This window comes from Cricetulus griseus (assembly GCF_003668045.3).
Source record: "Cricetulus griseus strain 17A/GY chromosome 1 unlocalized genomic scaffold, alternate assembly CriGri-PICRH-1.0 chr1_1, whole genome shotgun sequence".
Lineage (NCBI taxonomy): Eukaryota > Metazoa > Chordata > Mammalia > Rodentia > Cricetidae > Cricetulus > Cricetulus griseus.
This window is the reverse complement of record NW_023276807.1, coordinates 119,811,887-119,824,823: the sequence shown is the minus strand read 5'-3', so window position 1 is coordinate 119,824,823 and position 12,937 is coordinate 119,811,887. Positions and strand designations below refer to the sequence as shown.

Genomic DNA, 12,937 nt, shown 5'->3' with positions numbered 1-12,937 from the left:
AAGCTTCCAAGGTTGTCTGATGTGATCCAAAAAAGAAAAATAATACTCATTCCTTCTTCCTCCCCCTCTTCTTCTTTCTATTTGTAAAATACAGTTCTCCCCCATAAAGTCAAGACTGGTCAAAAGCTGCTAAGCATAAGACCCAACTCCAGACAGCCACCAGTGTCACAAATGGATTATTTTTCTTTATTTACATTTAAAAAATCATATACCTAATTTTACCTAGTCCTCACTAAATATGGTTAGTAGGATAAAACATCAATCTTACTAAATTAAATATCATATCCACATTTTAAAATATCAGTATGCCTTATTTTGGATTCCAGAAAATAGTAGCAAATCCCTGTTAGGCATTTCTTATCTAAGTAATCATTCTGAAAACTATAGATGTAACCTGAAGTAATTACGATAAATAAAAATATCTGTAGCTTCACAAATATGTCCAATTTAAACACTAGACAATGCCAGATTGTAATCAATGCTTTATTATCTCTTTGGTGTGATCCTGAAAGTACAATTCTTGCTTTATGCTTAGATTAGTCTAACTGACTACAGCTCAGATTAATTTTAATGTTATTTTTGGTTGTTATATATAAAAGAATGCCAAAAGCACATTTTGAGGTCTAAGTTAAAATTGAGGCTGGCTCCATTCCACAGGGTGCCTCAGAAGGTTTTATTGGGGATGAGAGCTGTATTGTTCAACATGTCGATCAAATCTTGTTTATTAAAAAAAGAAAAGCACAAATGTTACCAGGCATTCGAAATTGTCCACCCACTCTGTTTTCCTCTGCTTGTTTCGCTGAAGGATCTTTGCTCCCTTGGACACCACCATCGAAATTCCTATAAAATCAGATTGACTGTGAGAGTATTAGTGGAGTAAAGACCACTGTTACAGTCTAGCTTGCTTGCAAGCCTGGAGCCTTCTTACATACAGTCTGAGCTTCAAACTAGAGTCCTAAAGTCTGTACTCAGAAAGTGATGTTGGGGTGTCAGGATCAAGGACCCTCTAGGAATTACAAGCAAACAATTGAATGCCTTTTAGCAATGATTAACTCTACAAATGTTAGTGCTTCTGAACCGGCCCCTGTTCATTCTGGAAGAACGCTCCAGGCAGGTTGAAGTCCTGGGAAAGTTGGTTTCCCTTTGTATATGTGTTCTTTGCAGGGGTTGTCTCATGGGTCTTTGCAAGTTCTTTGATTTGGGATTAGAGACTATAATTCTTCTGAGAAGGACTATCTAAGTTCCGCCTGTCCATTCTGGCTTGTGTATTTTTTCTCAGCTGTAAAGTTGGCACATAGCTTCTTTGGAGGGAGCATTCTGAGGACTACATGTCCTGTAGGATATGCTGATCTTACTGTCTTACTCACATGAGCTTGGCTGCCCATGGGTTCCCCTTTCTGCCTTTCGTCTTTAAAGAATCTGACCACCAATTTATTCTCATTTACATTATTTCGAGCTTGAAGAGTACGTGGACAAAGAAAATTATGCTGTTGGTCTTCACTTTTTAGATTTCTTCTCTGGTCACAGTACAACACTACCATTGGAATTTACTGTCTTGTTGTCTATGGTGTTTGGGTTTGAATATTTTGGTTTCTATGATTGTCTTTTCTTTTTAGAAATAGGCTATTATATAAAATAGAAAGAGAATGATGAACACAAAAAATCTATAGTGTGGGGTAGAAGTGGAGAAGGAAACACAAACATGCCATCAAATATATTTCATATTGAATTGAATTCTTTTTCTTCATTTCCCTCAACATCCCTACCACACAAACATTATCAGCTTAAAGGATAGGTTTTCCTGCCTCCAGCAATGGTGGGATCTTGGAAAACAAATGTTAACAGAACTACTGAAGGAATGGATTCTATGGGGATAGGATCTCCTCTGTGTAGATACACAACACAATGGGCAGCCACAAGTGTTAATAAATACCTCTGTCCATTGTTTTACCAAAAACGTGGGTTGATTTGGATATGACATGTGATGTTCAGCATAAGGACCTTGTCCCTGAGCATGCATTGTTTTAAAGAATAGAAAAGGATTTTGAACAATATGAGACTGCTTTTCATATAAAAAAAAACGATTCTCCTTCCTTAAAGCTTAGTCTCCTCCCAAAATGTAAACTCCCCTGTGTTTGTGTTATATGCCTTTTTTGTACACACGGTAAAGTTTGCATAGATGTTTGTTGATTGAAAGCAAACCTTTGAAAATCTTAAAGGCAAAGTTGTGTAAGCAGCGGAGAGGCAGGCTACAGAGAGAGCAACGGTAGTCAAGGCAGAGAGAGAATTAAATATAGAAACTCCCTGGGGAGCCAGGAAAACCCAAGGTTGGTGAGCAACTAACAATTTAAATTCCCTTGAGGAAAGAAAAAAAAAACTGGACAGAAGATGATTTTTAATCTGAAGAGTTAATTAACCAAATGATAAGACTTCTAAAATATCCTTCTCATTAGAGTTGTAATCCTGAAGCCTGAGAAACTAATAGAAGGTATCCTGACTTGTTCTACAAATCAGTTTCAAGTTGACTTATGTGTCAGTAGAAATGTGAGGCAAGCATGCAGTATGTCTTTGTTTATCAGCCATGGAATGTCTTTATCCTCACATAGCCTCATTATGAAGGCAGAGGACAGAAGAGCTGTTTTAAATATACCTTGAGCTTCATGGATCAACCAATCTGATTCTTTTTGTCAAAGTAGAATTAAGTGGCCAAAACAAAAACCAAAGAACACTGCCACAATTCAGTGTGAGCAGGTTAAAATAACCAAACAATAAAGCTAAGTGATCTAGGGCAAGAACGTCTCTCAAAAGTATGATGGGCGCCTATCAAATGAAAGAAGAGAAACCAAAGTGTCTGTAACCATCAGGATGCCTCCATGGCTTGATAATAATTAATAACCATTGACTCCTTGTAGCCAAGTGGCCAATATTATTTCACAGTTGACTGTGTGGAGGGTAGAGCCAATAAGCTTTGTCCTGAATTTTAATAGTTTACTGAAGTTTTACATTAAGTAGAAATCTAATTGGGAAGAAAATTAGTGTTTCTTTGTGGAAGTACAGAGTAACACTACTAATTGCATGTAGGAAGTGTTTCCCAAGGTTGTCTTTTGTGGCTTTTTTTTTTTTTTGAATTAGAAGATTAAATCTACAGTACTTTTCTGCTGTCTGGGAGAGGAAAGTTGTAGCATTCACCTAATTTAAGATGTCAAACTGTTGGCCCTCATGTTCTATTCACCGATGACAAACTGTCTATTTCATCCCATTATTCAGAAATTTACTAGCACCTTGATGTGGACATCAGAGCAAACAGACCCCTTATACAGGGTTTGAAGTAAGCAGCAGGCTGGTGGGCCTTAATTTGTTTTGTATTTCTTTCACTTTGCTGTTGGAGCAGCTGACTGTGTAAACTGAGAGAAGTCACCACTGTTTTTCTTCTAAGGGGACAGACAATAAAGAACATACTAAATTAACCTTAGTGGAATAGAATTTAAATGAATGGTGCTTGATAAATTATATTTAGATGCATGGGGAGGCTTTTTTTTTCTTCTAAATTACTGTCAAGCTAAGGAAATGAATTCTGATTTTTGAAAGTCTGTGGGGTTTGTGGTATTGCGACAATATATGTTTTCAAAGATAGCCTGTGTATTTCTTACTGTTGCTGAAAGGGTTAAGTCTGAACACCCTAGTGTTATGGAGAGCTTTTCCTCTGTGTCCAGTGCTGGGAGTTTGTTATGTATTCAGTGTGTAATGTCATAATAGAAACAGTTGCACTTACGTTAGTTCTCATTGTCTCAAGGTAGGGACAAAAAAACACTAGTAAGCAAAGCGCTAGCAGTGAGTTTCTATGCTGATACCATTTCAGTGTTTTTCCTTCATTCCCTGGACATTCTTGATTTCAAAAGCAAACTGTACAACCCAGGGCACCAGGGTTGGAATCCAATGTTTATTCAAAAAGGCACCCGGAGGCAGAGGAAGAAAATGCTACATGTAAGGAAAAAAAAGGGAAAAAAAAGAAAGAAAAGAAAAGGCAGCCCAGGAGCTAAGCTGGTTTTGGCAGGCAGCAGAGACTGTATTTACTAACATTTGTTTTCTGGGAACCTGTGAGAGCAATGGAAAGAATCGTAAGGATAACCTAAGAGGATAGGGTTTTGTTGCTTGCTCTCCTTATAAGAAGCAAAGCAAACTGCAGTAACAGTTTTGAAGCCTGCATTCTCTACTGCCAAGAGACAGCTAATTTTGGGTGGAGGAGTTTGTTTAGACCTAAACAAATGGGGCTGTTTTGTTGACCAAACAAGAAAAAAAAAAGCCTATTCGCTGCTTTCAAACACTCCCCCAACAGGGAGAAAAGACTCTCATAAAAATGTATCATGTGAGCCGCTTTTGCTTAGTTCCAGGCTGAGGCTGGGTCCACTTGGAAACCAGTCCTTAAAGAACACACTTTTTAGGCAAGAGTGTAGTTACGATGTCATGTAACAGGGGACCTTTGCTACTTGCTTGTTTTGGATGAAAAATAAATTTAAAAAAAGATTGCAGGAGATTTTAGTTATTATATGACCAGGGCTCCAGTTTACACTTGGTGGCATTCAAAGCTAGCTTTAGTCACAGTGTGTGATGCTTGAAACCTCCCAAAGGCGAAGTGTTTCCTTCCTTTCTTTCTTCTATTTCTTTTTCTTTCTTTCTTTCTTTCTTCTTTTTTTTTTTTTTTTCTTCTATGCGTTACTTCACTGAGGCAGAGGGCTGCCTTGGAGTGACGTCAGGAGTTCGAGCAGCAAGCTGCACAGGAGAAGGGAGGCTGGGTGAGTGACAGCCCAGCCTACTTTTTAATAGCTTTGTCATGTGACTGGGGACTGTAGTAAGACAGGTGCCTTCAGTTCACTCTCAGTAAGGGGCTGGTTGCCTTCATGAGTGTGTGCTGTGTGTCAGAGTGGATTGGAGTTGAAAAAGCTTGACTGGCGTCATTCAGGAGCTGGATGGCTTGGGACATGTGCAGCCAAGACTCTGTATGGAGTGATATAGAGGTGAGCTGGGGCTGGGCATTGCAGGACCGGAGCTTTCCTCAGATGCAATGATTCCTGGAGGGGGATGGGCTAGGGTAAAGGAGGGGACTTAGAAAGTAGCGCGGCGCGACGGGAGCTTTTGCACAGGGGAATCTCGATCTTATCTTAACTCCAGTAAGTTTGCTATTTTAAGGTGGCTCGGAGATGCCTTGAGCAAATCAAAGCTTAGCTGCTGTCATCAGTATCTGTAGCAGTTAGAAACTCTTTCCATGTGCCTTTGGCTCTGTTTCTACTCATATGCAATATTTATGATCTAAGATATTGATATGAATCAGGAGCTGAAGTCTTCCCAGTGTTCAGTGGCCTGCTTGGGAAAATGCCATTTCTATTTATAAGAAAATGAAGATAAACATTATAATGGATGTGTTCAGAGAGAGTCCGTTTTGACTCTCGTAGGGATTTTTGTTTTCCACCCTCCTCCCTCTGTTCATTAAACAGAGAACTTACAAGATCCCAAATAATCCTGCTGAGGCTGAGCTAGACTGCTTTTCCCACAGAACACAAAACGACGGTGCTGTTTCCTTTAAAACACTTGTGTGTGGTTGAAAGGGTTGGCTAGCGAGTTGATAAAAAAATCCCAGCCTTAAGAGAGCAAGGCTGTTTGCTTCACTGGCGAGAAACCGAATGGTTAAATCTCTCTGTACCACGGAGAGCTGCCTGAAGCTTGGAGAGAATGGAGTTTATGCAGACCTTGTGTGTGGAGCTACTCAATGCTTGTGTAAAAATAGACCGCAATACATCAATTCCACAGTCTCTGCTGGCTACAATTCATACAGGGGGAGGAAAAAACACAAGCAGTTTCCTCGTAATCTCCGGAGTCTAGCTGGGGACGGAGGACCTCGGCGTGTTTGCATTCAGTACAATGGAATGTTCTCAGAAAGTTTGGGCAAGTTGGAAAACAAGTGAAACTTTTGTGGACTCTGGTGAGATGGACCCAAATTGAATTGCGCGGAGGATCGGAGCTGCTAACTAACAATGGTGCTTCCTCCCGGTAGCGGGGGCACGTAGGGTAAGGGGGAGGGTCAAGTGCCACACGTGATTTGATTAAATAAGATGTCCGTGTGGTGCAGCGATACACATCTAAAGTGAAAATGATTTGGCCAGGCCGCCCGCGAATGCATTTTTCCTATCTATCCAGGCGTGTCCTGGGTTCTTAACTCTTTGCTGGGTTTGCAGATGTTGGCTCCTTTGCCGGCTTCTCCTGGCTTTGTCAGATCGGATTTGCTGGTTCTAATTATTCTGGTCTTGTTGTGATTTCTTGTTAAGGCGGAATAGATACGGATAATTCATGTGTCCTGTGGCTATTGGGAGTCTGAGTTCTAAGTGGCTTCAAAGTCTTAATTGTTAGAGTAGCCAGAGTATCCCATGGGTGGTTGTCTGGCTGGCACCATGGGTCTCCTTGATCCACTTTCATTTTTGCGGCTTGTATGTTCCTGATGCTGCTCGGAGATGGAGGAGATGATCTAAAGGAAATGGAGATTTGCCTCCACGGTCAGAATTCTTTCAGTTGTTTGCAAAGACGCTTCCCAGCCATTTACAACTATTGCTTTATGTTTGTTTTTCTTAAGGAGGATGGGATTGGGGCTCAGTGTCCAGCCTTAGAGTGAGGCTTGGGCCAGCTATGACGGGCTGGTCACTGCTGCATAGTAGACAGCCAGCTTCTAGAAACCTGTGCCTTCATGGCTGTGGCTCTGGGAATCACCCTTGCCTGTCGAAATATTACAAGCAGCAGGTAGCGTGGGCAGCTTTCATTTTTTGAATCATTAATGTTTGCTGTCATCTTAAAACCTATTATGCCCTTTCCGCACATAATGACAGGACAGTGCAATGGTTAATAAAAGCCCAAATCACCAGAGCTACCAAGAGTCCCCGTGTTTCACAGCTTAATGGAGGTGATGCACAATAAGGTTACTAAGATTGATAGAGACAGTTCACATGACACACTTCTCCAAGACTGTCATTCTCCATGGCCTCTCTCCCTCCCTCCTCCCACCACAACTAATGTTTTTAATCAGAAGTTAAGATTCTTTTTTATTAATATAGTTAACACTGCAGAGTCCACTCTCTCTCTCTCTTTAAAATTTACCATCAATGGCACCAAAACCTCTGAAAGGTTAATGGAGAATTATACTTAATTATAATGAATCATTATCATCCATGCAGTTAAGCTAATTTATTGTCTGCTTCTTAACTAAGGGAAAAGTCTGTTGGGGTGAAATACCGTACAATAATTAGCCTTTTGTGTTTAGTGACTGCTCCAGCCTCTTAAATCTTATTGTAAAACTAAGGCTACAGTTGTGAAGTTGCTGTCACAGTTGCAAAGTGGTAGGAGAATATCTGTGTAATATCATAAGGCACACCTGTTACAGGTGTATAGGGGAGCCATCAATAGCAGCATGCCAGACAAGGACAGCTACTGGGCTGAGCCTGCTAAGTCTGCCATTGTCCGAGTCCAAATAGGAATTAACAACAGGAACAAGTGCTGCTACAAATGTGGTTTAGCTTAGTGGGACAATGGCATACTCCGAGGCATTGATTTGATCACGATGGCAAAACAAAACACTATTTTGAGCCATAATGTAAGAATAACCATAAACAGTATGAGAGAGAAATAGAGGGGAAGGGGGAGAGGAGAAGGGAAACCTAAAGAAAGATAATAGTAAAATATCAAATTGATCTTATCTGTCCAATAGTTGTCATATATATATATGACATTTATATATATATATATATATACATATATATATATATATATATATATTCTTGAAAGTTAAAGAGTCTTTAAACTAGTCTTGCTTAGAGAGAGTAGTTAAAAAGATATGGCAAGAAACTCTCTCCCAGCAAGTCAATGTGACAATTTACCGTTCCAAAACAAGCCTTCTGTGCCCTGGGACAGAAGTTTCAGCCATAGGTAGCTTAGCCTATCTTATGACTCAGTTTTCATTTGGTTGCCACCTTTGGTTTTGGTGCTTCATTTTTTAAAGGAATCCTCCGCCCATGACATCCATGGTTTTCTGCACTGTTGACAAAGTTTTCCCCGTGTCTCTCCACTGATGGTGTGGAGGAAGAGTTAAGAAAAAGGGGTTGTGCCCTGAGGATAAGTAGTGTGGATAAAAATGGAGCCTCAGAAGTGTTACACCCATAGCAAAACACTAATATTGTACCCGGAAAAGATCTATGCTTTTTAGCCCAGTTTCCAAGTACAAACCTAGACAGGTTTTCTGACCTGTAGATTTTGGCTGACACAAATAATACAAAGAAAAGACCAACAAGATGAGAAAGATGGCTTTTGTTTTGGCAGATTTTTCATGGCATGGCCACTTGCCTGCCTTTGGGGATCTTCTGGGGGCCTGGTGGTCTCCTAGACAAACTGCAATGCTATGCAGCCTCTGTTCCCCCTCTCCTTACCAGCTGATTCCATTATCCAGTACCTACTGGTCAGAGTGTGGCTTCAGATCAGAGTGTGACCTGTGTAATACAGCCTGACAGCAATAACAGGGGTGCTCCAGAAATCACATCTGCACAAAACTTACTTTATTCAAAGTCTAAGTGTCAAGGAAGTTCATCAGACTTATGTCCCATTGCTGCCCGGATGGGAACCACTAAACAGCTCTCCTCGACCTTGGAAAGTAGAGGCAAGAGGGCCTCTCTCTCTGGATATGAATGCTTAGATTCAGGCAGATGGCTGGTGAAAGGACAAAGTTGTGGTGACTCTTGCTGTCATTAGACCCTGGTAGCAAGCATTTCTGTGGCTCTTTAGAGCACCCAGACCTGGCTGAACAATTAGCCAATTAAATGTAGGAGATCATCTCATTGGTAAGAAGATCTAATTTCTCAGATGGTAATAGGTCAGGGGGATAAAAAGACAATCAAAACCCCAGAAAAGGCTAAAAATGTAAAATAGTCTTTCTGATAAGTATTTAAACCTTTTAATATATAAAATTATTTTACTTCTCTATACAAATATGATAATTTTAAAATTTACCACAGCTGTAATTTTGACATATCTCAATAAAACATAGAATATAACAATCATAGTACCATAGTTTGGTTTTTCCCTTTTAGGTCACACACACACACACACACACACACACACACACACACACACAAGCACACACACCTTGCAAAGTATTCCCAGTGAAAGCTACAAAGGTCACATAGAAAAGTAATATGAATTTTGTTCTTTAACTCAAGGAACTTGTATTTGACCTGTTAAGGATGGAGTCAGGGAACTCATAAAAAGCCAAGTGAGAGTAAATGATTTAAATAACAATTCAAGAGAGCCATAGATGAGTCAGAGGACTTGCATCATTAGTTGCTAAATGAATGATATGGATTATAATACTTAAAGGGAGTGGGCACGGAGGAAGTTTTCCTATTTTAATTCTTGAGTCCTGTTATCTCAGTGAGCAGTTGTTCATAGGGATATCCATTATATCTGATGGTGATTCTAAGGTACAAATCCACTTGCATACTTCTCCCAAAGCAGTGCTATGATAAGAACAGAATAAAATAATGTGCATAGTTAACTATAAAAGTTTGAAACTCACTAAGTTTAACTATCCTGGAGATAGGAACAAATCCTGTTATTTTCTAACTGGAAGACTCAAGGAGGCCTTCATGCAAACATGGTACTTAGTTTGGATCTGGGTTTAGAATTTGGGGAAATTAGACAAAATACTCCTCGAGAGCTAAGCAAATAAAGAATGGAAGGTGTTTCCCTTGGTGATTAAAGCCCAGAGGTCAGCTTTTGGTGCTGTTGTTGAATTAACCAGACTTAATTCCCATCACATGCCCTTGCTGTTTAGTGAATTCCTGCCATTAGTAACCATTGTTTTTTCTTTGCTGCCTCCTACAGTGTGCTGCTCTGGTTGGTGAGGACCAGCCTCTTTGCCCAGATCTTCCCGAACTTGACCTTTCTGAACTTGATGTGAATGACTTGGACACAGACAGCTTTCTGGGTGGACTGAAGTGGTGCAGTGACCAATCAGAAATTATATCCAACCAGTACAACAATGAGCCTGCGAATATATTTGAGGTAAGCATCTCCTCCGGAGAATTTAACTTCTTATTAGTCTTGGCTTTTGCCATACTGATGTGGTGCCAGGCCTGAACATACATGTGCTTGTCGTCACAGCTAGAGAGTTTCTATGATATGGAAACACGATGTATGGACAACAGTGCTTTTTAGGATTAAGGCACTAAGGACCTACAGCAGAGTGTGTTAAACTGTGTTGAAATACAAGGGTTGTAAAAGCTTTGGGGGCAAGGAAGAATAAAATTGTTAAGCTGTTGACTCCCTTCTGTTCCCACAGAAAGGGACCTCGAAGCAAATGGTGCCTAATATGAATTAACACAGAAGAAGGCATTTCTTTTTCACTAAAGGGTTAATGTCTATCACCATTTGTTTTACCTTGTAGGTGAACAGTTTTGATTATTGCTATTATATTATTGCTTCATACCCCTAATTTTCTCACATGATGGAAAATTTCTAAACGCAAAAAAATCTAGTATGTACTTATAAATTAGTCAAAATTCATTTACCTTTCAGTGGTGAGAATTACCTCCCAGACGATAGACGCCTATTATGAGCCTACCCTATAATAAAGAATGTTAATCTACTCCTATTAAAGTGTTACTCAGAGAAACGAGGTTCACTCTCATAAGATCAGGACTCATTTACTTGAAAATAGATCATTTCTTATAGTGATAAGCATTCAGTGAGTGATGTGACAAGAGAATTGAGTGCAAATTGCCAAATCAACTAATTTTCAGTATCAAAATCAGCATCAGTACCACCATCATCTAACAGTTTCTGAGCCCCTTGGTGCCAGGCTACACATTGAACTTCTGTTGGCTACTGGTCAGTACATTGCTGTCTTCTCACTTATCCAGTTAAAATCTCAATTCTTCAAGAGAGCACATTTTTATAATAATTCATATTTTTCTACAACCCAGTGCATAGGTGGTACTGAATAAATAAATGATTGTTGAATGAGTGCATGATAACAGTGATAACTGTGTTACGTAATAATTAGTACCAATGATGGCTACCATTTTGGAACACTTTCTTTCTGTATGCTATCACACATACATCCTTCAAAACAAACCTTTCTTTTCATATATTATTCCACACATATATGTATATATATGTATGTATATATGTATGTATGTATTCTAATTTTACACATACAAGCACCAAGTTTCAAAGAAAGTTAAATGATTTCACCAATATCATGCAGTTGACAGATTAAAACCTAACATTGAATTTCTAAATTTATCTGATTTCAAAGTCTATATCATTGATAAAAATAGGGAGACAGTGATTCTTGGGTGACAGCCCAAAGATGCATCAAGCTGCTTCTTTGCTCAATATACTTAAAAATAGAACATAATCTCTCCCTTTGTGTTGGTCTGTGTGGAGGCCCTGTGTGGCTGGTGAACCGAGTTGCTCGTCAGTTCTATGGATAGCTAAGATTCTGTAACATGCCTGCAACATTACACAGGTCTTGGGTCTTAAGAAAATGCTTCAGATGGGGGACTTAGGGCTAGGGAGTGAGAAAGGTAGAGGAAGCACCGAAATCTGTGGTTGGCTATACTTTCCCAGGCTTCTCAGCCGGGTCTTAGAGAGTTCACATAAGGACTTGGCTGGTTAGAACTGGTAAATTGAACATTCCTCACCCAGTACATTTGTCAGGTTACAGGCCCACTCTAAATCATGCAGCATTAAATAAACAGTTCTTTTAAAACATGTCCATCTCTATAGACCTCTTATCTAATGAACAGCCATGGCAATTCCATATTGGGTGTATGCCACACATTTTGTAGATGATGGTTCTGGGATAACTGAAAGATGGGGGTAGGTACTGTGGTAATCATTACCTCCCAGGAAAGCTGATTTCAGAACTTTCCCCATGACCTTATGTCCCCATGTTTCATGTTGTGCAGGGATACTTCTCATTTATAGCTTCAGGAGTTTTGCCTCAGCATTCAGTCAGTTATCTATATATAGAAGCTTAATCTATGCTACAAAACTCTTTTTGTTTCCCTATATAACTTTATACACTGATAGAATTGTTTGCAATGCTCTAAAACACATGGTTCATTTAATTTAATCTCTCCTTAGGTCATTTTAAAACAATGATTCTAAACCCAAGGCAATTTTGTACCCCCAGGAGATATTTGACAGTGACTGGAAGTATGTTTGATTTCTAAGAGTAGGTGACAGGTTGATACCACTGGCATTTAGTAGGTAGAGACTAGGAATGACACTAAGTACCCTACAAGGTTCAGAGCAGAGCAGCCCATCGCAAAAAAGAGCTGTTTGACTACAAATGACTGGTGTTGAGTTTGAGAAGCCCTGGCTGTTTTTACTATTATTATAATTGTTGTTGTTATCACTAAAGTTCCACTTTATGACATAGAAAAATGATTTGGTTAGATGGCTGAGATGAAACACAGTGCAATGTTGGATATAAGAAGAATAAGACTCCAGATAAAACTGTAAAGATGCCTGGCCTCAAGACTCACTTGTCTGCTATTCTCTCAGGGACAGAGGATGAGAGTGGCTGTTTTGACAAAGGCTCATAGCAGTCCTCTCTGATGTCACAGGATCCCTTCTTTGCCTAGGCAAGGGATAAGGTCATATGTGGCAACCCTCTCACCACCAGCAGTAGCGTCATGAACCCTGTCACCACAGTGTGCTGACTTCCTCACTCTTTGCCCTCTGTTATTAAACTGACACACACACTTCTCCCACAATGGGAAACAAATTGGTGAAATTCTAAAATTGAGCTGTTTCATATTCAGGGACAGAGTTCTCTATGCCTGACTGTAGCCTCGTGTGGCCTCTGCCAAAGTAGCTTTTCACAAGAGCTGTTTCC

The 12,937-nt window shown here is 39.8% G+C and overlaps 1 protein-coding gene across 2 annotated transcripts in view; it reads left to right on the top strand.

Moving 5' to 3' along the window:
• Window positions 1-4,967: 4,967 nt before the first annotated feature.
• Window positions 4,968-12,937, top strand: part of Ppargc1a (PPARG coactivator 1 alpha) — a 90,373-nt gene continuing 82,403 nt past the window's right edge. Inside the window, exons 1-2 of one of the 2 annotated variants that reach the window (XM_027386968.2) lie at window positions 4,968-5,015; window positions 9,913-10,092. In XM_027386968.2, coding sequence (XP_027242769.1) covers window positions 4,968-5,015; window positions 9,913-10,092 — 228 coding nt within the window. Of the gene's footprint in view, window positions 5,016-9,912; window positions 10,093-12,937 lie in introns of those variants that run through there. The other variant, XM_035453318.1, reaches the window with a different exon arrangement.